General features: G+C 39.6%; 1 protein-coding gene across 5 annotated transcripts in view; it reads left to right on the top strand.

Annotated features, from left to right (window-relative positions):
* The window catches only part of mid1 (midline 1), a 33,280-nt gene that overhangs the window by 4,389 nt on the left and 2,110 nt on the right, over nucleotides 1–26,781 (top strand). Inside the window, exons 1-8 of one of the 5 annotated variants that reach the window (XM_038720607.1) lie at nucleotides 3,660–3,885; nucleotides 10,344–11,065; nucleotides 13,510–13,569; nucleotides 17,626–17,721; nucleotides 23,722–23,829; nucleotides 25,092–25,240; nucleotides 25,332–25,459; nucleotides 26,126–26,269. In XM_038720607.1, coding sequence (XP_038576535.1) covers nucleotides 10,400–11,065; nucleotides 13,510–13,569; nucleotides 17,626–17,721; nucleotides 23,722–23,829; nucleotides 25,092–25,240; nucleotides 25,332–25,459; nucleotides 26,126–26,269 — 1,351 coding nt within the window. In that variant the 5' untranslated portion in view covers nucleotides 3,660–3,885; nucleotides 10,344–10,399. Of the gene's footprint in view, nucleotides 1–3,659; nucleotides 3,886–5,535; nucleotides 6,209–8,461; nucleotides 8,617–10,343; nucleotides 11,066–13,509; nucleotides 13,570–17,625; nucleotides 17,722–23,721; nucleotides 23,830–25,091; nucleotides 25,241–25,331; nucleotides 25,460–26,125; nucleotides 26,270–26,781 lie in introns of those variants that run through there. The other 4 variants (XM_038720610.1, XM_038720609.1, XM_038720608.1 and 1 more) reach the window with 4 other exon arrangements.

The following is a 26,781-nucleotide window of genomic DNA, read 5'->3' as shown; positions in this document are numbered from 1 at the left end:
GCCAAATGCCGCCAAGAGAACTGCCTCAGGCAGCAAATGGCCTTATTTAGTGGGGATGAATATTCATTTGTTTTGAATAATTATTACGACAGTGCTGCTACTTATTGATAAGGGAATATATGTACTGTACAATGCAACATTTCCTGGAAGTAATTTTACTAGGATCACACCAACAACGTCAACATATTGATTGCCACTTACACAATACATAAACAACAAAATACAATTGTTATTGTCTGTTTCCCAAACACTGCACTGGATTAAATTGTGGCTTTGAGTCCTGTTTTATCAATTGTCTGTGATGGAACAGCCATTTTCTCTTTTGTCATAGCTGATACATAATGAATGATTTAAAAACTGTATCATATTTGCTTTGATTTGTGGAAGTTAAATGTGCTTCTGAGGCACAGGAATGCACAAAAATAGATGTTTTTGTACATTTTCCGGGTTGAAAGCCACAGAAACTCTGTGTGTTAGCCTGGATCAAAGATCGGGTTGGGTTCCCAGCGGGTGAGGTGGGAACAGTCGCTAAAACCGCAGCCCAGACAAGTTTTCTTTTTTGGAATGGTTAAAGCAGAAACAGACATTTTCCCACTTAATGTTTATTGCAGTACAGAAAAAGGGGAGTGACTTTGGATTGACCCTGGAACGGCAAACCGTTTTCACCATTAAAAAGCACCAGCCTGGAATGTCAGTGTAACTCCACAATCCATGTAAATGTCATGCTCTTTATGGCATTTTATTGCGCAGAAATGAATCTTAGTGTAAGAGCATGAAGTAGTGAAGGCATTATTTCCCAGGTAATTTATGGACACAGCAATGTGTGGCCTTGGGCAGAGGCAATGACACTGTGGTGTAGATGTTCTTGCTGTTGTAAATGACAGGAGAGGTGGCATACATCCGAAGAGTGATATGTGTGTGTTTTACATAGGGAATGGATAGAAGCTGTGCTGTTTATAAATCTATTACTGTGTGGTTAATGTGTGCAGAATGACCCAAGCAGATGAATCACAGTGGAAGTCATGCTTAATTTGTCTATTGTCTCCCCTTACTAAGTGCTTAGTCGCGGTCACTGAGAGCAGGGTGACCCATCAGGTTTTGTTTTCCTGCTAACTGTGTCTTTACACATTTGTTTGCCTTACAAAATACAGCAGCCTTCAGACTGGCATGGGATGTTGGAAGGAACTGGAGAGTGACAGACAGCAGTAGGCTTGACTGAGACACAAACAAGCTGTGAAGAGAGAGCTGAAGGTTTGCCAGTGAAAAGATTAGAGTGGCATTTGGCTCAAGCGCCAAGATGCATCATTGCTCTTGCCACACCACCATGGCAACGGAAGCTTTATGCCTTCCTCCCAGTCCCCCAACTGAGTGTCCAGACTGTACCAAAGAGTCATTTAAAGATCTTGTGATTCTTCATGTTGGCCCTAACATTTAGCTAGTTAGTTGACAGTTTCATGAATTCAGCTGTGTTAAAATAGACATTTTCTGTGTCAACTTTAATTATTCACTCAATTCCATGGCTTCATTTTCTTTTAAATGACATGTAAATGAGTGAGCTGCATAAAAGTCTATTATAAATGTGCATGTATCCTTAACTGAGCATCTCTACAGGCCCATCCATCCCATTGCTCCCATTTGTCATGCAGGGCACCTCTGTTCCCCGGTGACCAATCAGGAGAGCCTCCTTGGCAGCTAAAAGCACCCCCTCGCCACCTCATCATCAGCTGTGATTGACAGCCTCCCACAGGAAGGAGGGGGCTTATTTACCTCCTTATGTTCTCATGGGACTAAGTTAATGATCCCAGCCAACAAAATAATACAAAGAGGGAAAAGCCTGAGAAGTCGGTGCCTGGTTGAACCATTTGGAGCCGTTTCGGCTTCCTTTAGAGAGGATTAGAGAAGAAGAGGCTGTGTGAGGAGAATTTCAGAGATAGCAGTGAGACAGACGAAGCAGCAGAGCCCAGACAGAAAGTAGGAGCTAAAGAGAGGCTTCTGAGGAAATCTGGTGTTTTAAGAAAAATCTCTCCCTGAGCTTTATTTCTGTATTCATCTGTCACCCGGACTGTCAGGTTGACTGACTAACAGACTGCAAGGTAAGGGATCATCTGTGTTTCCAATGGGTGACACATTAAAAGTCCCCTTTAAGTCTGTTTTAGACTTTAAAGTTAGGCTTTGAGGAAGTTTTGGTGTGCTAAAATAAAAAGAATGTTGTCTATATTGAAATTTTTTGAAATTTAAGAAATTATTCTTGGATTCACAGAAAATCACAATGAAAACAAAATATCAGTGGTGATGCTGTAGCTATGGTTTGTTTTTGTTTTTGTGTTTAATGATTTTTTCTGTGCAAACTGAATCAAATAATTGTTTAGGCTTCATTGCACGTGTTTCCACACTGCACATTGTGCGCTTTGCATTTGCATTGGGTCTCATGCAGTCACCAAGTTGTTAATGTGTTTGCGTTAATTCAAGTCATTATCTGCCTTTACATACCTTCGAATCTAAATTGTTTTGATTTCTCTCACACTTCTTTTCATACTTTGTTGAACCCTGCAGGCCGAACTGAAAAACAAGCAGTCCTGACAGGAGCTTTGGGTAATCCAAATCGATCCATGCCTTATGTACTGTGGTTTTACCACACAACATAAACATTTACTTTACACTGTCTCAAAAAAACGGTCTTGATGTCTCTGACAGGGTCATCTGAGGTGATGGCCTCTAACTAAATACCTCAAACCTCATAGTTAAACAGTGAATGTGGGATCAAATCCAGAAGTGAGAAACTGATCAAACTTTATGTGATCAGCATCAATGTCTGGGTGCCAATCGGGTCAGCCAGCACATGTTTGTGTTGGGAACACATAGTGTCCATGTAGCCAAAGAGTGGTGAACAGTTGCCAACAATCTGAGACAACTTTCAACACTATCTGATTCAACTGTGGCAACCACAACACATTCCTGTGTGTTTCCATTTCAGTGGATGTATTCACAAGGAAAAACCAAAGGGTACAATCGCTTTCAGAAATAAGGTTGCTGTATGTAAGTTCTCAGCTAAATGTGGCTTGCTCGATCGGCATCTGCGCTAATGAACATGTCAGCTGCCAGCAGAATATTGTTGTTCTGTGGATTGTCTGTTAATATCTGTTCAACCATGTTAGCATTTGCGCTGGGCCATTGACTCAGACACAAAGTGCCACTCTGTCACCGTCCTTTCTGGATAGTACAATCACCATTGATTACTGTGTTTACTTATGCAATATTATATTTGGCTGTACTGAATATTGCCATAAGCATGACAACCATTTCCAGGTGCAATAATCCAGACTAAGTTTGTTGAGTATAAATAAGTAGCAGTTCAGATTTTGCCTGAATATTGTTGATATTACTTGTAAATGTCATCATGCCAATTATGCAAAAACCGAGAGAGAATATGTTGTTAATGTACTGAACATTGCTTTTGTGATGTGCCACTCAGCTATTTGGGTGATGTTCATTTGAGGATGACAAAAAATCTTTGTTGGGAGTTATGGCAACTCTCCATGCTCTGATAGCCCTGAGTGATAGACCAAACCAGCAGAAGTCCTACCCCTTTTATGTGATTGGCCAGTGCAACAACTTGCAGCTCACTGTCTCTAGATGGGATAGGTACAGTTCTCAGTGAGTGTAGAGAAAAGGGTGGAAAGTTTCGATCCTCCTACTGGTTTTCCGTAGGTTTAGAGAACAAGGTTAGAGGGTCAGAAACTCTCAGAGAGCAGGAGAGACGGGTAACTCCTCTCAAAGTTAAGATCACTGCGCTGGATCAGCTTGGCAGAGCCCAGATATCAGCACTGTGAATTTGAAGGTGGCTCTTTCCTCTCTTGCCTGTTTATGGATGTAATCATGAGGCAGGTAAGTCACAGGGTCATTCTTAACTCAGTCTGGATTTTATGTTGCTGCACCTCTATGTTTTGCTACCAAAACAGTGAGTCATCAAATGTTTCCAAGCCTCCAGGCAGGGCTCTGTTCAAGTGCTGGGGTTGTTTGGCCTTGTTGTATTCACAGATTCCTTCATGTTTTGAACTGTGGATAATACTTGAGGGATAAGATGACTAAGTGAGAAGGCCGAGGGGAATTTTGAGATTTAAAAGCGTCAAAGAGAGTGGGAGTAGCCAAAGTAGGTTTCAAGTGTCAAAGCAGCTATTTGTCGTACACTTTTCCTAAATGCATCTACATGGGCTATATCTAAAATAACATGAGATGATTTCCAATAAGACCAATCACTAGAGTATACCTTGCAACACTGTGCACTGAGGGCACAATTACAGTAGGCTATTCTTTTCCTTTTCTCAGTATCATCTTTTCCCAGTCATCATAAAAGTTTTTTATTACCTTTACTCAAACGGAGAGATCCACTGCAGCACCGAGGGAGATAAAAACCAGCCTTTCATCTGTAATCTGGCAGCCTCATGGCCTACAAAATGCCATTTACACCACTGATAAGAAAAAAAAAGATACAGACTTTTCTCCCCTGTTACATCCACATAAGCTCTGGCAATACATCTGGACACAGTTTGTGACAGGCCCCCATACATTACTCACAAAGGAGTCATTTTACGGAGCTATTAGCAAATGGTAAAACTGGGACATTGCAGTTGGGTCTGTGGCTTGCCTTATTAATTAGTAACTTATCTTGTTCCTGTGAGGAGGAATGTTAGACATCTTCCCACCAAAGTGTGCCGCCTTTGATCACTAGTGTGACAAATAGACACCAAGCTGTCACTATGGCAACACATGTGGAGGTCTTTATAAAGAAGCATTGCATTGGTTTCAAGTGAAGGGGATGGTTCAATTCAATTCCGTTTTGTTTATATTGCGCCAATTCATAACAGAAGTGAACTCATTGCACTTTTCATACATAGCAGACCTTAGGCTACTCTGGGGGAGTATGGTGAGATTATTTGGAGATTATGGCTATTATTATTGTTATTCGTATTATTATTATAGTAGTAAGTATTATAGTATAGTAGAATTTGACTAAATTAAATCAGCATATTAACATAGTTTTTCAGTAATAACTGTAAAATGTCACCATGTAATTTTGGCAAGTATTATGGCAGGAGGATGTCTTCTTAGTTAAGGGGATAGGGGGTGGTTGTATTTTATAAATCAGCCACACGATGACGCTCTTTGACCGTTTTCCCCGGCAGTAAAACGTCATTCTCGTTGTATGACGTTGAGAAATTATCCAAACACGACGTGCGACGGATAAATAGGTCCGAGAACTGGTTTGTGGCTTTTTGATGTGAAGTAGATGCGTAGGCTACTTCACGGTAGTGTTGAGCTCAGTGAGTCATTTCTTCTATGACCAGCTCGGAAATTCACATTCTGTAAAGTTCCTGTGGTTGTGGGAAGGATACAGCGTTTCCCCGCTGATGCCACCTGCCAAGCCGCGGACAGGAAATGAGAGTTTGGTGCAAGTTGTGATGCAGACCAGGATGACCCGTAGAGCATAGACAGTAAGCTCACAGACAAATGGAAGAAAGAAAGAAAGAAAACGTCCTTGTTCAGCTGACCTTTTAGGCCTCTGTATCCAGTTCTGAGTGTGTAAGGAACTCATTAGCTACAGACATTATCGATTCCCAGTGGCATTTCCTCATCTGGAGCTCCATTATAAAACGTGCTGTTCACTCATGAAGGAAGCCTCTAAGTGGAAAGTGATCTTTTACATTCATAACAATGTCATGCTTGTTATGAGTGCACAGCAAAAAACTTACATTATTATAGTCATAGTAATCCTGTTTGACAGATGCGTTTTACATTCAGTAGCCTAAATGTTTAGATTCGTAACTTGCCCTCTACCATCACCTCAATAACAGTAATAATGGATGTTGGTCAGGGCCAGGCTTCATGCAGCTAATGTCAGTAATGTGTGCAGCTGCAGATCAGGTAGATTTGTCAGTCTAATCAGCTGGCTGGTGCTGCTACAGCTGTAAATCACATTAGGCCTGAGTGGACCGCTGCTGAGCTGGCTGCTTTAGGGAGCAGCAACAGGCCACACATTGGTCACAGCCACGCTGGGAAGACGGGATTACAGATAAATATGTTAGGTGTCTGCCCCAGGAAAGAAGACAAAGAGCAATCACACTCTTTCAGTAGCTGAATGGGCGGTTAAGAGCCATCATTAAAGGTGATAGAAGACCATAACCAAAGGCATTAGGAAGTGCTTGAGCAGGTAATTGTCTTCTTATCTGAGACATTGTAATTGTTTCATCTCTAAATGACCCATTACTTCCTAATCAAATAAAACTCCACCAAGTTCATCATCTGACACTGTGCCACACAGTTAGGTGCGAATCCTATGCCTCACACCTGTTTGTGTGTATTAAAACTCAGCATTAAGCATCTTGAATCATAATTCTGCTGTGCAACATACAAGCTACAATACAAGCTACAAACTACAATTAATTGTCAATGCAATTTGTACTCCAAAAGGAGGAAATTTATCCAGGTTATTCCTCAGACTATTTGCCCACAGTAAATATGGCTGTGATATATTGATATTATAGTTATATTATTAATATAACTGGCTAGATTTTCTACATGATTCTGGTTATTATCATACCATGATGTAGCTTTTGTAATTTGTTTGTCATAAAGGCTGCATTACAGTTCTGAGCTTATCTGTGAATCTCTTTGGTCCTCATCGTATCTAATGCATTTTGATTGTCAAAGAATAGTCATATTGCAGCAGCATATCAATACACTGTCTATCATTATTGAGGTACGCCCAGATTGTTTGGATCCAGGGTGTAGAATTTAGTGGGGATAGTACGGACATGTCCCTACGAAAATCCAGTGACTGTTGAATTGTCCCTAACAATACATTTGATCAAAACAATTAAATACAACCACTGTTGTCCGTCAGCGTCTAGTCAATGTTTTTGTACACAAACGTTTAACAGCGCTTGTTCTCTTCTATGAGTCCAATGCTTTTTAAAATTTTTTAAAGATTATGTCCTCCCCCCTCGTATGCCTCACAGTAGTTTGGGCTGCTGTCTACCTTTTTTTTTTAGACACTCAGTGACTTAATTTCTAATTTGTATTGTCCTCACCAACAGTGACATGAAATATGCACCCTTGGTTTGGATACATGATATGGGCCAGTATGGCCCGGCCCTTACACAAAGCCTTGCGTGCAAAATGTCATATTGCATAGACATGTGTACCATTCACGAGGGAAAGTAGCCTTCCTATTACACAGATCTCATGAGTACGTTGTGTTTAAATGTTAGTACACAAATGTTTAACGCTGTTTAAATCTTTAGTTTTTATATAATGTTTTTTTCTGGGTCTCGTCAAATGTGTGTACTCAGTTTGATTCGTCCTCTTGCTGATCTCATGGTATGAAATTCCATCCCAGTTGGAGACTATATAGAAGAAACCTGGGGAATCAGTCACATTCCCATGTCCATCTCCCAAGCAATGGACTGTCTGAACTTTAGCTTGTCTTTAATATTTACAGTGTGTTTCTGTCTCTCAGAAAGGAGAGTCACTCTGGGGACTCCTTTGAATGACAGGAGAATTCAAATGGAGCAGCGGGGGGGGGGGGTTCTGGAAATAGAGGCACATGGTAAGCAGATGGTACCTCGGTGATTCCCACATGAGGGCCAACTGGGACTGACTTGTATGTAACAGATGATGTTACATAGTGATTGTCTTCATTTGTAGTCTTTTCTGTCAGAGAGGATACTTAGGATCTATTGTGTCAGTTTTTGCTGTTAAGAGGTTGAATGGGGAGTTTTAGTTTCATGTTATTTTACCTTCTATAGAGCTATATCTTTTTTGTATTGTGGCTGTCATGAGGTATATTACACATCACAAGCCTCTGGAGACACAGACAGCAGACTGTGATGTCATTGGCTTATTCCACGTCACCTTGTTTTTTTTGGATGCTGAGGGAATCGCAGACCTTGAGAGATGAGTCCTGCTGTCTCTCAGGCTGCCTCTCAGCTGAGTTTGTGGCTTCAGCTTTTCTTGTTGAATCCCCAGTGGCATAGCCAAGAAAAGTTCCAATCCACAGCATTGTGCTGCTAGAAGCAGAGGGATGGACACACCAGGAAACCTGATCCTGATGCTTTGAATTTCTGAATGGGCAGGCCTGAGAGGACACTAACCTGCCTGTGAGGACATGGGCTGGGGCTCTGCACAATCCTGCGCCTCCGCTTATTTGCTGATTATGACTCTCTCTCTCTCTCTTTCTCTCTCTCTCTCTCTCTCACACAAACACACACACGTACACACACATACACACACTCTCTCTCACTGTTGTCTGCTCTCTCTCTTCTTCCAGTACTGGCCAGCGCTCCAGCTAGCTGTAGGTGGAGCTGGCTTTCCTGGAATTGTCGGGCAACTTTTCCTGTTGTGCTTGCTACCTCTTGCTCAATCTCTTGCTTAATGACAGCTCTGCTGTAGGATTTACTTGCACTGTGAAGACTTTTGCCATCTGGATGCCCATCTCTACAGCACGCTGGGGTTTATGGCTGGTGCATTTGTTGTTGTAAATATGTTTTCATGATTTAGGTCAGAAGTTTCCCTTCAGCAGAAATGTCTCGGCAATACAAAGTGGGGCGAAATCCATCGGTGGGTAAAGTAAACTGTGTATGAATGGGAGAGCTTTCAGGAGGTCGTAATGTACTTGGGGCTGTAACGCCGTTAGCAGTGGCTCTTTACCACAGTGTTGTTTTACAAGCTTTTTATAACTTCAGGGTATTTAATACCATAGGTGATGACATCAGAGGATTAGCGTCTTTGCATTGTGCTTGGCATACAAAGCTCTTTATTCATTTTCTATTTAGGACAGCCTGGTTAAAGTAACACCTTAACCTGTTTGACAAGACCTGTGCAAGTTCAGTAACCACTATATTGTAGCTGAAAGCTTTGCTAAAAATCAAGCTTTGCTAAAAATCAAAAGTGATGTTGTCTCCTGCGTTAAAGTAAAAACATGTAAAACAAATGGACAAATGTTGGACAAGCAATTTTAGTAGTTTCATGTGTGTTTGGTTAGTCTATATGATTAGTTTTGTTTTAGGCTACTTATATATGTATGAATTAGAATTAGAATTATCACTGCAAACATTCAGTAGTTTAGAATTGAAATTAAAATAAAGTGTATAAAATTAAGCGTATCTGATTTTTAAAAGAATATGTTAATGAATGATCAAACACCAACTTCACAACAATAACTGTGCCAAAAGGCTTGATGTTTAACATATTTTGTTTAAGACTGAGCGGTTTGCATAGTGAAGAGGGTTGTCTTTCATCTTCCATACACCTGCATTCACCGCATTGTCCGTAAAGTACAAAATCGTAAAGAAACAAAGGCCCACAGATGCATCACAGTCACTAGAGACAAGTGCAACAATCGCCTCTTGTCTTGTACAGTACAGTGGGATAGCTGAATGTCTGTGGAGATTTGAATAGAATGGAAAGAACAAACCCAGGTCTGTGGCTCAGAGGTAATTGCTGTATCCTCACAACTTCAAAAGGCTACTTGTGCCCGACTGTCCTGATAATGAGTTTTTGCCTTCTTCACACATAATGAGTGGAGGTAGAGAGTTCACATAGAGAGACGCTGTGAGCACAGCGTGTCCACTCGCAGCTGGGGTGTCCGACTGGCCGGGAACAAAGGCTTAGTGTCTGTGATAGTGTGCAGCCCCAGCCATCAGCAAGCAGGCCAATAGACTTCTGCTTGGCTGAGCTGTCAGTCCTCACTGGCCTGCTGGCCTAAGGAGTACAGTATAGGGAGGAACACATGGGGACAAGCTAGACTATTCCTGTGCCAAATTAAAATGAGCCGCTGTTGCATTCTCAAAGTTGTAAGTTCAGTCAGCCATATAGACCATACAAAAGGCTGATATATGTATAATGTGCAAACACATGTTTTGTATGTATTCTTCTGCTTGCTTGTTTTATTTTCCCAATTTGCTTCATTTCCATAATCAGATATGAAATGTTTACATGCAGTACTATTTATATTCAGTTTGCAATGGCAATCAAATGGAACTCAAGATAGAGACGAATCGTTTTGTTTTATTATCATAAAAATACTTGAAAATAACATGCGCAATGTCTGTTTCATTCACTTCACATCTAAATATGGACATCAAGGCTGCAAAATGATTACTTTCATGATCAATTCATCTGCCGAATATGTTTTGTTGATGAATCATTCAGTCAGTCTACAGAATTTCAGAAAATACTGAAAAATGCTTGCTGCAATTTTCAAAAACGAAAGATAATGTCTTGGAACAGCTTGTTTTTTCAAAGCTATCATCATTTTCTAATTCGTTTCTGTGTCATCTTTACAGATAGCTGATCAGCTTCCCTGGATTGCGCTCACAACCCCCCTTTGTTTTGCCTGAAGATGGAAACACTGGAGTCTGAGCTGACCTGCCCAATTTGTCTGGAGCTCTTTGAGGACCCGCTGCTCTTGCCCTGCGCTCACAGCCTTTGTTTCAACTGTGCCCATCGCATCCTGGTCTCACACTGCACGCCCAGTGAGCCAATCCAGTCCATCAGCGCCTTTCAGTGCCCAACCTGTCGCTATGTCATCACCCTTAACCAGAGGGGCCTAGAGGGACTGAAACGCAACGTTACATTACAGAACATCATTGACCGCTACCAGAAGGCTTCTCTAAGCGGACCTAACTCCCCTAACGAAACTCGGCGTGAGCACACTATCCGCGAAAGCAAAGCCATGACATCTCCCGGTGACCGGGTGCAGTGTCAGTTCTGTGAGCAGGATCCTCCGCAGGATGCCGTGAAGACTTGCGTCACCTGCGAGGTGTCATACTGCGACGAGTGTCTCAAGGCCACCCACCCCAACAAGAAGCCTTTCACGGGCCACCGTCTAATCGAGCCCTTGCTGGACTCTCATCTGCGAGGGCTCATGTGTCTGGAGCACGAGGATGAGAAGGTCAACATGTACTGTGTGACAGATGAACAGTTGATCTGTGCACTGTGTAAGCTGGTTGGCCGACACCGGGACCACCAAGTGGCAGCCCTCAGTGACAGATATGACAAACTCAAGGTAAGAAATTATCTGTAGTTGGAGGAATGCTTAGAGATTCATGATGCACTGATTGTAGCCCCACAGAAAAGCTGATTTCTGCGTTTTTTCAAAACCTCTTTTCAGCGTATACAGGATCACAGAATGACAGTTAGACAAGCTATTAATACATTTGCTGGATTTCAGTTTTATAAAAACTTTTCAGCTGCTTGATTTTAGTGGTGCTGAAATGTGTGCAGACTCTGAGATAAACCACAGTTCATAGGCAAATTATAAAAAAGTTGTATTGATTATGTTTTTTTCATACATTTTATAATATAGAAATTTCATTTTATTGGCAACCAGCATCATTGGTGTCTAAAATAAAATGTCATAAGTTGCCTTTCACTTGGGCTGCTTTGCCACTTAGCTGAACCAGTTGTCTTACAAAACGTTCGTTCGGATAGTCGCTTCCATTTTCAGAGCGTGTTTCAAGTGTTATTGAATCTCTTATCAAACCTTTTATCTCTCCTCATAATTTTTTATTAACAAAAACCATTGAAAATGCTCAGGTAACGTTCTTAGTTATTGCCGGTGCTGATCATTGCTTTTTGCTAGTTAAAATGACCAAAGTCACTGATGGTAGATTATATAATCTGTAGCTAATTAATACTAATTCCATAACAGCTTCACTGAAACATTTGACTGTTGGTTAATGCGCTGTCTCCAAGCAGCTGACTGTACTCTGCCAAACATTATTTGCGAGCGAAAAGACACACCACCGCGAGTGAACTGAGTTTTTGTAGTTCAACAGGGTGCCAACTCCTGTCAAGAGAAATGATCTAGCTGATTGCGGCACGTTAGATACAGGAGGGTCTCCCATTTACACTCTTTGTGCACATCAGATCAATATTTTATTTATCTGAATGTTATGTCATTATTTGGATCAAGTAGTTTGTAAAAAATCAGGTGTCAGTATGTTACAGCTGTTATTTCAGAAAGTCAGTCAACATTCAGTATCAATCAACACTTCATATCTTCTGCAGCTTATCTCATTTTTAGGTTGTAGCTTGTTATTATGAAATCGAACTAGGCTAGCTTAATTTATGTGAACATTGATTAATTCAGAAAATACTACTACAAACTGTAGTATATCTGGCTTCTTGCCCAACCACAGGTCATCACAGATTTAAACTGAATCTTAGGGTTGTAGTGTATTATGAAATTGTAATTTAAAGCTAAACTTAAGAAGAAGAAGACATACTTTTTTAATCCCTCAAGGGGAAATTCAATGTTTTTTAATGAGATATGATAAGGGATTCTAAAGTATGCTATTGAACCCCACCCTATTATTTTGTTTCAATGTATTAAATTGTACCAGTCTGTGTAGCCAAAGCCTGATATAGTTTTATTTCTCTGTGCCATAGACCTCCTTGTTCAAAAACACAAAAATTTGCCACACCATTGCCCTAGGTAACAGGATCCCACATTATGACGAACATGGATATTGTTGTTTAATTTGAGTCAATCCTACGTACGGTCCTTCTGCGGTACGAAATCTGGTGCTGAAAATTGCCCCCGATAACAACACTATTTCTTGGGATTTATTTGCGATACAGAATATAGAATATTTCCAGTATTATCGTTTCAGACCTAATGTATCATAAGCCTTATAAAAACGGTAAATTAAGTGAGGCTGTCTCTTTCTTAGCCTTTCTTCAGTCTTAAATGTAATGACATCCAAGGCAAGAGACTGCTTTCACAGTTTTAGGTTAAGTGGAACTGCTCACTTTCAGCATATGGGCCAATATCAATAACGCATGAGAAGATGCTGTTAGCTGGGGCATATAAAAAGACGTCTCTGCATTCCTTCCATTAGAAACGTGAATCAGCTTGTAGACCAAGGGTAAGATTTTAGCTTAGTGAGTCAGTGTTTTTGCTAGCACAGTGTGGGTCTGTCATGTGCAGCAACCTCATGGCATATTATATTGATTGATTTTGTAGTCCACATCAACGCAATCATGTAGTGGAGCTTTATTGTGAAGCTTTTGACGTGGAAATAGAAAGTTAGCTTTGACCTATAGTATGTAACAAAATTTAAGCAAGGTACATTTTCTCCAATAATCAAAATATTTACTATTTTAGTTTAGGAATGTGTCTTTAGCTCAGTTGTAATGGGCTTTTCAGTTCTGTCAAAGTTCATCCTAAAGTGTCTCCTGAGAATTGCATGCACCACTGCATGAAATAAAAATGAGGGTCTGCTTTGTTTTCACAAACACTCACAGTGTCCATGCATGACTCACAAAAGGGGGGTTTACTGCATCACAAGTCAAACTCAAAACCCATATATTCCCATTCCACGCTTTCACAATGCTTTGTCACGGTGGAACTGGGATGCAAGCAATCTTTTGCAACATTTTGGCAAGATAGGTCAGAGCGCCAGTCTTAACCTGTCTCCTTTGTTTGATCATGCTGTCGTTGTGCAGAAATCTCCTGGCCGCTTTCTCTGTGTGGGGCGTGATCGTTCACACCAGGAGGCACACCAGGTGACCAGCATCATTTCCTTCAATTCCACATTCAGGGGCAGATTTATTCTACGGACAAACCTAAACCTGAATGTTGCTTTTCAGGGACTTTGTCCTTTGAAAACTAACAAAATGAGAGCGAAATACATTCTGCGCACATTATAACGGGTCAGTCACATAGTGATGAGACATTGTAATGTAGCCTTGGTGATTATTATTAAAATAAGTACACTGCTTTTGTTTTCATTATTCAGTGTTGTAGTTAATGTATTGTGTGTCGTATATCTTTCTCTTGTAATAAGCACATTCTCCAAGTGGTTAAACACAGTAGGGTGCTGGACTTGAGATGAGTCCTTTATCTTCTTAAAGACTTAACAGTTATGATCTGTTTTCTGTGCAGTTTAACATCTTCAGTTGCTTGATATAATTTTACAGCCGGACATATTTTACCAATTCATGTTTTTATTTGTCTTGTGACCTCATATTAAATGCTCCTTGTTGACCTCATATTAAATGCTCAGAGGCGCATTGTTAGAAGCCTCAAGTGACAGAGAAAACAGCAATTCCCATCTTAGAGAGAAATCGTTTTTTCCTCGTGGCACGCAGGACAGGACCCAGGTGGCATGCAGCTGAGCTTGTTTATAGTTGCCGTTTTTTCCAAACACATGTTTACAGCCACAGTGGCTCACATTTCTCAGAAATTCCCACACAAAGGGATATTGTGACATTGTAAAGGTGCATGTGTGTGTGTGTGTGTGTGTGTGTGTAAAAGAGTGTGCAAAAATGTATAATGCAGTAATTCTTTCAGTCTGGTTTTTGTCATTATGTGACACGGTCTGGTCTGGTATCTGGTATTATCTATCCATCATCCATTATTTAAGTCAATTTATTCTTATTCTTTAGGGTCAGAGGAGTGGCCGGAGCATATCCCAACATGCAATGGATAAAAGGCAGAAAGAACCTATTGCCCATTGCATGTTTTCAGTCTGTAGCAGACTTACATATAAACAGAGAAATTACTCATACTCACAGGCAATTTAAAGTTTGAATTGAATGTGGGTGGAATGGCTTTGAGCAGTGGGAAGAAAGTTGTGTAAACACAGGGAGAACATGCACACAATGAAATTCCTATAGTGAGGCGACAGTGCTAATTACTAAACCACGGAGCTGACATATCTAATAGCACCTCTACTGAAAAAATTAGTTGTAGTCATGCCAAATAAATAACCTCTCTTAAAAAGACTTTCAAAAAGACTGTATAGGGGACACTAACCTGTTTAACAGAAGGCTGGCCTTCTGTTAAACAGGTTAGCAGTGGAAGGTCCTCCATTGTTTTCTGTTGAAAGGCAGATGTAAAAAATTACATTATACATTTCATTGTGTATTGTGTATTACATTTTCTAAAGAGGTATTTAAAACATACAGTATGAAACAGACTCTATGGTGGTTATTTAGGCAACTAAATTAGAAACAGGTTTCACTTTTTCACAGCAGACAATAAGTAAAGCACAGGTGTTACTAATATCATTAACGGTAGCTCTGTTCTATTCAAGGATCCCACTAAGTCAATACAGTGTGACAGTGAGCCAGCATGCAGGACCCTAAAACTGAAGCAGCTAAATGGAATTTAGCCGTCATTCATTTTATTATTTACACCTGTGCTTTTCGTACTGTGACATGTCTTACACAGCATAATAACAGACAATATACGGTATAAAATATAAATTTATATCTAAGTTAAATTAATAATGTTTGGAAAACAGAGCATATAAAAAATATGATCAGATAAGAATACACTGCAAATCAAACAGTTCATATATAAATGTGGATACACCTATAATATGCTGTACATTAAAAAAAAATTATGAAATGCATTTAGAGTGGTGAGTTAACAGAGTGTATAATTGTACACAGGAATACCACACTATGATGCGTGTTTCTGATGGAATGAAAGCTCAAACAGCCCTCCTTCAGGGCCTGTGGTGCTCACAGGATGAAGTGACAAACTCTGACAATGGATAAAATTTCTAATGTTGACACAGGATAAAACTCCAAGTCCTGACAGTGACCTGTGAGAGGAAGGAAGTGAGACTGGCCAAAGCAAAGGTGTGGGACCAGAAGCATTCACATTCAAAAGGAAGCTCCTATTCTTTCCTCTCATCAGCTTTAAATTATTCTAGGAAAGGGACCTCCATTCGAGAGAGCTGCCTAAACACATGAACTGTATTAATGTTGCAGGAGAAGCAATATTTCAGGCACAATGAGAAATACAGAACAACAAAAATGTTCAGAGATGAACTCACATGGTCTCTCCTGGCTTTCTGTCTTCACTGTATGCTCTACTGCGATGACTTATTCAAGCAAACCTAAATTGATGGGACAGTTTTAAGCTTATACATTTGGCTATATTCAACACAAGTTTGACGAATATGCTATGAGCTATGATGCTAAAGGTTTTGAACTCACCTCGCCTGTACCTGCAACTCAGCGTCTGAGATGGCTTTCATCACCTTATCTTCCATATAAATAAATCATATTTGTGAGAGTGGTAAAATAAAGCTTCTGCTATTTTAGTACACAGTGATGCACCCACCTTATGAAATCACAATGCGAAACATCAAACTTGAAATAGGGCTACTCAGTATTTGCTGAACTCTTTGGAACTTTACAGGCCCCTTTTAACAGTCTCTTCTTTTAGTTATTTTCAGTATTTTGTTATGCTAACAATTATATTTTGGTAATTGTGAAACAGTTTTAAAGGGGAAAGTTTCATAATGTTTGTGTTCAACATATGGAAATGAATTGAATATTAAATACATCTTGGATCATACACAATTTACCATGTGAACCTATCAGACATCAGTTAATTAACACAAGTTTTCTTGTGTGTGTTGTCTGGGTACATAGTACAGTTTAAACGCTGTGTCATTATTTATTTAACCATAGAAAATCACAGATCCATTCATATATATTATACTTTGAATCATAAATGCTTGTCTTGTTTTCCACTATAAATGGAAATGTAGAATATAAAGATCAAAATGTGAAAGGGGGAAGGTGATCTGGAGCCAGCCATCCTGAAAATTGCTACGTGTACTATGAATCTGCCAACAGAGAGCTATCTAGTTTGGGACTCAGCTCAAGAATATAACTAAATACAGGGTTCCTGCAGGCATTTTTTCCAGCATCTTCAAGGTGCATTTTTAAGCTTTACCAGCACCTTATGACTGTGGTAAATTAAATATATATATATATAATTATGTATATTTGTGTATATATACATAATTATGTATGATGAATGATTATTTCACTAGTTCATATTCACATTAAATTGGATCTTATTTTGCTATAAACTAAAATAACTACACAACAAAGTTTCTAGGTTCAAAATGTGTCACTGGTCTATAAGTAGACTTGGCATCCTATATTAAAATCTGGGTGAACCGATATAAAACAACCACTCAAACAATCAGCAGACAAATATCTTCAGTTTCAATAAAATCTTTACTAACAAGACTAATGACATAGATTTTATTATGGCGTTAGTGTGTCTATTACAACACATTCGATTTTGGTTGGGGCGTTTTCATTGAAATCATTGGTAGCATGCTTAAATGGAATTATGCATTAATCTTTTATGTAAGCAGAATAATACTTTATGTCAGAAAGTATTTTGTACCACCACAGTACACAGTCATCATGCTACCCAATTACAGTAGGAGATTACGTTTGAAACATAAGCCTTTGATCAGAGTCAGTGATTAACACAGCCGGGGCTTAGTTGTCCAAATCACTGGCAGATGCTCTGCTAAGCTCCGTGGCCTCAACAGGCAGCATGATGGGATCTCTGGCACACAGGGAGGACTGGGGGCTCCATACTGATCAGAGCCCAAATGTGGCCAGTCATATCCAGAGGCAGCCTTGTGTGTCCTCTCCTGTGCCCATTACACTCGTGCCAGATATGGCCCTTATGTTCCCATTCACCTAACCCTCCTACAAGATTTATTCAGCTGTTTACAGTTTGATGGGGGGGGGACCATGTATAATGACATACTCTTTTTCAATTGTGTTTTGCAGCAAGCCTTGGATTCCAACCTCAGCAGTCTAATCAAGAGGACCAGTGAGTTGGAAAGTCTGATGGGCAAACTTATCCAAACCTGTCAACATGTGGAGGTGAGGTTGTTTATCTGTTCTCTTTCGGGGTCCTTGCTTCTGTGGCAGTTCATCGGCAATAACTCATTAAATTATTAACACGGTGATGAATTACTGCTTTTCATCATGTCAACAACATTAAGTGCTCAGTCTATAGACTTAGTCTATAGATCAGTCATTTGTATGGTATTTATGACTTTTTCTGCAAATACTCAATGCCAAATATGTATGCATGAACTTTGAAATTAACATATAAAGTTATTGTTTATTTTACTCTAATATTAAATCTACCACAAAGCATTTTGGTATCATATTTGACCTGTACATTACTTTTGACCATCAAGTTACTAAGCTTGTCCAGAACTGTTTTCGTCAACAAAGAATATCACTAAAATCAAATGTATCGTGAACTATTAATTCACACTAGGGCTGCAACTAATGATTATTTTCGTAGTTGACTAATCTGTTAATTATTTATTCGATTAGTCGACCAGTCACAATTATTTTTGACACCCCCTAACCATAATTAAACCATTTAACTAATTAAATATCTTTCAAGTGAATTACTGGTCTCCAACACACAGCCTAACTAGCAAACGTTACCATTAAGTGAATGAGGTTTACTATTCAGAATGAACAACAGTATCAATGCCAGGGGGAAACCAGGGAAGATGACAAGACAGCGTAGGCTACTCCTATAATTCACTGATTTATACAAACTTTAAAACTTAAAAACTAACTTAAAACTTAACTTTTTAACAAAGATTTTTGCTTTGGAACTATATAAAATAAAATCACATTAAAAGCAAGTACTATAACCGCAACTGTACACTAACAATGTAATGTCTATTTGGAATAATTAGGCTATATCACGTACCAGGTGTTTCTGGATTTACTTTAAAATGTTAAACCATTACTCAGATTGTAAAGACACAATAACAGAGGTACGAACATTGAAACCATCTTACAGTTGTGGCCTTTCCTCTGTTATGCTGCAGTGGTCTGTGTGGGACCAGAGGGCTCGGCGGGCGTGACTTGCCGGTCAGCTGGCACTGCTAACCTTGCAGGCGCTTGTGGAGCTTCTCAACCCCGAAAACGTTTGAGCACATTTTGGATTCGCCATCAACTAAAACTGCCAATATTCAAATTCTACACAGTTGATTTCTCTGCTCAAACCGCTCAAAAGTGTATTTAGTGATGAAATAGTGTACAAACCTTGTAAAACCAAAAACACTTTCTTTCATCTGTTGCTTTTCCGCTTCTCGCATGCAGTTGGCGAGTTCAGCGCCGACAAAACGTAGCAAAGTATGTTTTTTTAAAACATAAACAGTGCTGCCTCGAACACCCTGTTGTGTACACAAGCGCACTGCATTTTCCTGCCTTTTTTATGCCATTGTGTTTACAAACTTGTCACAGCTGATTGGGTAACACCTGTGATACGCCCACCAAACAAAACAAAACATACGTCAAAGCCCTTTGCGGAACGTTGCATGGAAACATGTAGTTCAGTCCGGAAACATTGCAAAATGTTTTGAGATTGAATTTGCCCAGTATATTACTGGTCGAAGCCACACCCCGAATTGAATGGAGAGCAGAGAAGCCAGTTTTGGGCCAATAAAATACTACTACAGGGCTACTTCCTGTTGGCACCAGTGGCCTGGGGCCTTTCTCATTTCCCAAATTTCTGTCTCCTGGACTCTTTGATGTGCATTTTAAGAATTGAGATTCCTTCAAGATGGCGTGCTGAGATCGATTTCCGGGTCACACGCTCGAGGATCGAGGATCGAAGAGTCGAGGAGACAGAAATTTGGGAAATGAGAAAGGCCCCTGTACTACGAAGGGAGTTCAACCTACTCAGAGTTAACTTGAGGTTATCAGGCAAACTCAGGGTTGACAAACTCTGACTGCCTACACTGGAGTTAAACGGTACTACGAAGGTGGATAAGACGTTGGTAAATTGAGTCCGTGTTAACCCGGTGTTAATTTAATTGGAGTTGGCGCGCGTTCGTATAAAACGGGTGTGTTCGGCCGTGCAGGCAGAGTTTTTTCGCAACGGCGCATGCTCTGTATTTCTCCAGAGGAATGCACATTGGTAGTGTCAGGAAATTATGAATGTAAAGACAAGTTAACCCATAGGAAAGCAAAATCCAAGATGAGATCTCATAGTTGTTTCCTTCTTTTCTCCTAGACACAAATGAGCTGCTTTTAATATTAAGATGAGACCAAAGGCCTTTTCTCCCACTTCTCAAATTCATGTCAGGAGAAACAACCATATAAAATCTCATTTATATCTGACTGATCAAAACAAGAGATCTCTAACTGATCTTAAATAAGTCTAATTTAAGTCTCCTGAACATTGGACCATGAGATCAGAGAAAGAGCTCAAAGAAAACTCAGCTATGACTCCTGGGATCTCATGATTCTTATCAAATATGTTACAGTTTTCTCATCTTGGCCTCAGGAGCAAAAACTCATCTCTGTCTTACTCTGATCAAAGGATGAGATCTCTACAGTATCTTAAATAACTGTAATTTCAGTCAAAATGTGGATCAGAAAAAAAGCTCCAAGATATTTCTCTGTTTTGTCTTAGGGGTTATTTTACTTAATTGCCCTTTGAACAGCAGGAGCGGGATTCAAATCCACCTCAGGGCAAGCTTCCAGCACAGATCTCCAAGCATAGACAGCAATGTGATACAATCAAGCTCACAAACAGCTCACAACTTCTTTTTAGGAGCAATAAGCAAGACATTAATGAACTCAAAAAGATACAATGATGAGATCTCATCTGTTACTTTCATTTATCCTATTGTAATCTCAATTCAGTATCCAGTTGTCTTACCTAAGTCTCAAAACCTCAATCTCTCTTCATCTCATCCTTTTCTCCTAAGGGGTTTTAGGAGCAACAATTCAGATTGGAGTGATCTCAAAAAGATACAATGATGAGATCTCATCTGTGACTTTCAATCTCCTATTGTAATCTCAATTCAGTATCCATTTGTCTTAACCAAGTCTCAAAACCTCAATCTCTCTTCATCTCATCCTTTTCTCCTAAGGGGTTTTAGGAGCAACAATTCAGATTGGAGTTATCTCAAAAATATATACTATTGAGATCTTAGTGTTTTCTCAAGAGTTAAAGAAAAGACTATTCTGAGAAAAAGATTTTTCCTCTGGGAACGGCTAAATCTAATATCGTGGCGGACGACAAAGCCAGGGAGGCTTGTTGGACTAAATTTGTAGCTTTAGTATCTTCCCAGTGTTCTTATTGTAGTTCAAATCTCTATTATGTATTTTATGGGCTCTTCTTTTATGTGTAATATGAGGTAAAGGTACAACTGCACATAAGGTCCATTGTAATAGAAAAAAAAGAGCCAGCGGAGGGGTAGTCCTAATAATCCGAGAGAAAATTTAATTTAATCTAGCCTACAAGTAAAAAACTTGAATATTCACTGACATTATAGTCACACATTTGAGAGAAACTTCGCTTTGCAAGGCTGCAACACCACACACATGTCTGCCGTCTATTATGCATGCACTGGAAAGTTATATTAAATTTTGCAATCGGATTTAGCAGTGAGGAAATACTCCTGAGTTTAGCCCACAATCACTATCATGCACCTTAGAGACTTTGCCTTGGATTTGGCATATTCAGAAGAAAACAGAGTGATTTTCGATTTTTTATGACATTAATTTCAGGGAATTTTTCCGATTTTTCTACTTGTAAATTTCACACTTTCATCTAGGATTTTTTTTAATATGTGAAAACACTTAGGAGAATTCAATTATAGACTGCAGATGGGCTACATCTAAGAAAACCTCCCGTTAATTAATTAAGATTCCTCTCAAACCCCCCGAGGCTGCTGCTTCTCTGAACGTAATGCTGTTGTGGTCAGAACTTCATTGCAACAGCAGTGGAGCAAATCAGGATGAAATCTAAACATAGCTATGTTATGAAGCGTGAGTAAGTTGAGCCCGTGATGATGGAATGATGAGTTTCCGTGATGATGGAAACTCTGGGTTTTTGGATTCAGAGAGCGAGATCAGATAAACTCTAGGTCTGTAACCCCGGCAATTTACGATTTTATTAATGTAACATAGATGTCTAAAACTTAACAGTCAGTTTGAACCTAGACACATTTTACTAATAACAACTACTAATCACTGGTCCATGAGTAGCCTAAATGTCTAATCTGTTCGATTAATATTTTCATCTTCAGTTATTGCCACCGGCATTTAATCCCGTCAGGTTACAGCTGAATAAACAGGCCTGTAGCATATTTAAAATGAATAACAGGCTGTAGGAGAATTCCAGCTCTTTATCATTCATTAAGGAAATTCCAGTCTGGTAAATAAGGAATGAGCAACGCTTTATAAAATGTAATGTTGTTTAGGTTTACACTCAGAGTTATAACCGTGGTTTAAGCAACGGCAGAAACACCGTAATTCTGGTAGCTGCATAGCTGCACCAACAAAAACTCCCTTGGCTCAGTGTGTTTGTCTGACTCGGATCGTCACTGTTTAATCAGCCCACAAGGCTCACCTGCCAAACACCTATGCAACATCACTGGTGGCTGAATAGTTTTTTTAAGATTCACAGAAAGTTTATAATCTAAGCAATATGGTTACATCTCTCATGTGCAATGTGATGTCACAGGGTTTTGATGTCATTTTTGGGCCTACATGGAACCATCTGTAGGTAACAAATCCATTCTGCCTGCCGGATCCCTTTCTGTCCATGTGCAAAAGTGGTCCTTGTCTGTCAAAGAAGGTTACCACAAATGTGCCTGTTCATAATTACTGGTGTGTTGTCTGTTCTCATCTCAGGGCGTCAAATACTGACACTTTCAGAAAGGCTGACAAAGCATTATTTGATCATAGTATTTGATGCCAAAGGTACCCTTCAGCGTGGGTATTAGTCGCCCTGTCTAGACTGGGAGCGCTAGTAGCTAGCTAGGTAGCTAGCTATGTTAGTATAAAAGGCGTTGACAGCTTCCCAAAGCCCCTTACCCTTACACTAACCATCACAGGGGTGTGTGCCTAAACCTAAGTCAGCAAGATTACTATCTCTGTCTTAAACGGCATCTCTGTAACGACGCGTCAAAAATGAAATTTCAAGTCAACAAATTTTTATAGTCAACGTTGTTGATTACGTTGACTAATCATTGCAGCCCTAATTCACAGACTGATTTTCTCCTGTCTAGATTATTGTAATTCCCTCTAAGCATGCCTCAGTCAAGCTTCTCTAAATTGTTCACAATTGGTTCAAAAAGCAGATGCCAGGCAACTTACTAGAATTAATCATCGGTCCCACATTACCCTAGTTTCCCATCTCCTGTCCTCATTATACTTCTTGATCACTCCGATCCTCAAATCTCTGCCTTTTATCCATCTACAATAACTCCAACTGCAAAATAAAAGGTGATTGCACCTTTAATGTTTTAGCCCCAAACCTCTGGAAATAATCTTTCCCAATGTATCAGATTTACTGAATCTTCAGACTGTTTTAAGCAGCTTCTAAAAACCATCTTGTTTTGGTTGTGTGTAATTTCTTTTTTTTTCTGTGTGTGAAGCACTTTGTTATTGTGTGTTTTAAATAAAGCTTTACCTACTTAAAGTATTATTATAAAAAAGCATATTTTGCTTATGGTATATTGTATTTTGTTTATTATCTCACCTCTAAGCATTTGTAACTGACCCTTGCTTAACTTAGATTTTAAAAAGTCAGCAAGCAATCTTGTTTTTGTAAGTTTGAGTGTCACTTCAATAACCCAGCGGGGGTGCTGCGTGTTCATTACACTGGCTGTGACCATGCATGTGTTTGGGATGAAAACACAGAAAGGTGATTGCTATTTTGCCCTGCGCAACATGAGAAGGAAGAATTATCCTCTAATGTGGTTTGTCACATGGGGTTTACAGAAAATAACGTGCTGTCAATAACGTGTTTAACAATTATTTAATCAAATGAACCTGCAGTTGTGCTAATTAATCCGTTATTGATTGTCTCTTATCTATACTTCTGTCTAGGTAAATGCATCGCGACAAGAAAACAAGCTGGTTGAGGAGTGTGACCTGCTGATTAATATCATACAGCAGCGAAGACAAATCATAGCTACTAAGATAAAGGAAGGAAAGGTACAGTTTATCACCTATTGTGTCATGATAACCTTTGTTTGTTTGTTTATCACCTTGTGCGTGTTGATAACCTTTCCACACATGCTGTTCTTATTAAAATACAGCAGTAACAAATAACTATAACTATAATTTTTGGGGAAAAGCTTTCTACCTACATTTTTGGAGAAGTTTAATCTATAAGCAATAAAAACACACTCTTACTCAGTTCAGTTCATTAAGGGTTTTGCTGCTACAGCCTTATTTAGTCTGATATGACCCGAAACCTGACGTGTTACTGTGTACACTCTGTAACTGTCATTACTGAGGTCATTTTACAAAATTTATCCCTCTTCTCCACTTGCGCTACTGTTACACTACATTTCAGCATGTCCCAGATTAGCCCCAGTTTGTGTCTCTCAAGTATTATCATTACATTCGAGTCACGAAGCCGAGCATCCGATTTTTCTAAAAATAAATACCCGCTGGTCAAATAGGGATAAAAACGATATATATACATAGATAGCCTCAGTCGCATGAAAAAGGAATGCTCAGCTTCTCAGCTTATTTAAATCACTCATCCTCTTATTCTGAACCGAAAACTCGGCTGGTGGCAACATGTCCTCAGATCTCTTTGTATAAATTACCATATGTTGTATTGTACACTTATTACAAGATACTTGCAAGCTACCTGCACTGTAATACTCACCAGACTGCAGAGTTTATTGCTGTGTTTTGTTTTCAGTATTAGTCCTCAACTCTGGAATGCTTCTGGCACAGTGTCTATACAATCAATGTGCATAATGTTGTGCCTCTTACATCGCTTCCCTTCCTTTTCCCCTGTTCGATGCCATTAGAGAGGCAATGGCATGTTGTGCCATGCTCAGTGTCAGAGTAAGATCAGCCCTACTTCCTGTGATGGCCCTCTCTGATCGAGGACTCTTTCCTTCCTCACCCCGTGCCTCATGTCAGGTTCTGAGGTTGCTTTCAGCCACTAAGCCAAAGAGGCACAGATGTGGAATACGAGGGTCTGGTTATTATGATGGTGTTATGAGGGATGTTTCATATAGAACAGGTTGAAGCTCTCAGTCTTGTGGGTATTACGCAACTGAAAAATCGAATTGTCAAAGGTGTAAATCAGATTTTCCCCAGTAGGATTTTCTAATTGGCGAGGCAAAATCTAATTTAGCATCTTGCAGGTTGGTGGCTCATCCAATAGGTAGTGCATTAGTTTGTTATTTACCAAGCTTTTCATCTATCAACGTGTACTGTTTTTTTCTTCCCAGTCTATGCGGTTGAGGAAACTAGCCCAGCAGATAGCCGGCTGTAAGCAGTGCATCGAGAGGTCCTCCTCCCTCATCACTCAGGCCGACCAAACGCTCAAAGAGTCAGACCACACTCGCTTCCTTCAAACGGCTAAAAGCGTCTGTGACCGGTGAGGGAATAAAGGAAGCCAACACTATCGACAAACAATAGATATGATGTATAAAACTGTCACCATCTAATGGTGTACTTCTTTTTTACAGAGTTTGTATGGCAACGGCATCCTCTCAAATCTTGTTACCAGAAATTAACCTGAACGACACCTTTGATACTTTTGCTTTGGACTTCACAAGGGAGAAGAAAATGCTAGAAAGCTTGGATTACCTCACTGGTGAGTGGGGTCTTGCAAGTTAAGCACACAATGTTTTACTGTTTGGCACAAAGCCTATCTGTTAATTAATATAATCTATTGCTCGCTCAGTTTATAGTGCCAAATTAGTTTAGTTAACTTACAACTTTTGGCCAGTTTTTCACAAATTCCTAAAACTGGTCATTTTAGATGATTTGTTGAGTTCCTTTGTCCAAAGTGAATTTAAATTATCCTCCAAATATATATATATATATATATATATATATATATATATATATAAATTCATACAATTTAAAAGCTTTGGCATGGATAGAAGCAGGGACTTCATATTGTAACTATGTCCCTGTTAACAAGAAAACTAAAAAGCTCACAAATGTTAGGTTACAGTTAGGTTTTATTTTGTGCTGAATGAAACAGGTTTGATTGTTTATGCTCAGCGCCCGTTGCGCAGCATCAATTTAGCTCTGCATGGGGGCTGCAGCTGTAATTGCTGGAGGAACCGCAACCTAGCTTAATTACACTAAAACATAAATGGATGGTGCTTTTTACCACTACTGGTCCCTGCAACATATTGTTAGTTTTTTTTGTTTGTTATTTTTAATGTTGTGTTGTGTGCAGAATAGAATCCTTTCAGCTCTTCATTACTGTCTTAGAACAACATTTATCTTTTGTTTGTTCCAATTGCAGCACCAAATCCACCAGTAATCCGTGAGGAATTATGTACAGCTTCATATGACACGATCACAGTTCACTGGACATCAGATGACGAATTCTCTGTTGTATCGTATGAACTTCAGTACGCCATCTTCACCAGCCAATCTAATGTTGTCAGTAAGTCTATATGCAGCTCTCTGGTGGGAGTAGTATAGTATATACAGCATGTTTGTGGTGGGAAACATGACAATGCTGGAGGGATTTGAGAGGGATTTCACTGAAGGACTATAAATTGTTTGAGGGCTATGTTACAATATCCAAACATAATATTGTATTTTAGCAGCTGGGGAGGAAAGCTCTGTTCTGGCTCTTACGGGTAATGAGATGTTACCAAAATACAGGGTAATTTTTGCAGTCTGGGAAGGGATTTGTGGAAAAAATAAACAGCTCAGTCAGACTGGATTTACATCCAGATGCACATCGTATGATCGATATTATCTCGGGGTTGAAATGAGCAGCAGACTGTTTGAATTGATTGCTCTAACAAGGTCACAACATGCTCGATCAAGCAATTTATTCTCATCTGCCTCAGTGCTCAAGCACACTTGGATAAGCGGCAATGCGTCTATATTTGATGAGTCAAAAGTAGAACATGTAGATTGAACACTCGATACAATTACGCTGTATTG

The sequence above is a fragment of the Micropterus salmoides genome, unplaced genomic scaffold (assembly GCF_014851395.1).
Source record: "Micropterus salmoides isolate LMB-PRFRI ecotype aquatic unplaced genomic scaffold, ASM1485139v1 Ms_hic_scaffold_15, whole genome shotgun sequence".
NCBI classification, from domain to species: Eukaryota; Metazoa; Chordata; class Actinopteri; order Centrarchiformes; family Centrarchidae; genus Micropterus; species Micropterus salmoides.
This window is presented reverse-complemented; position numbering and strand designations above follow the sequence as displayed.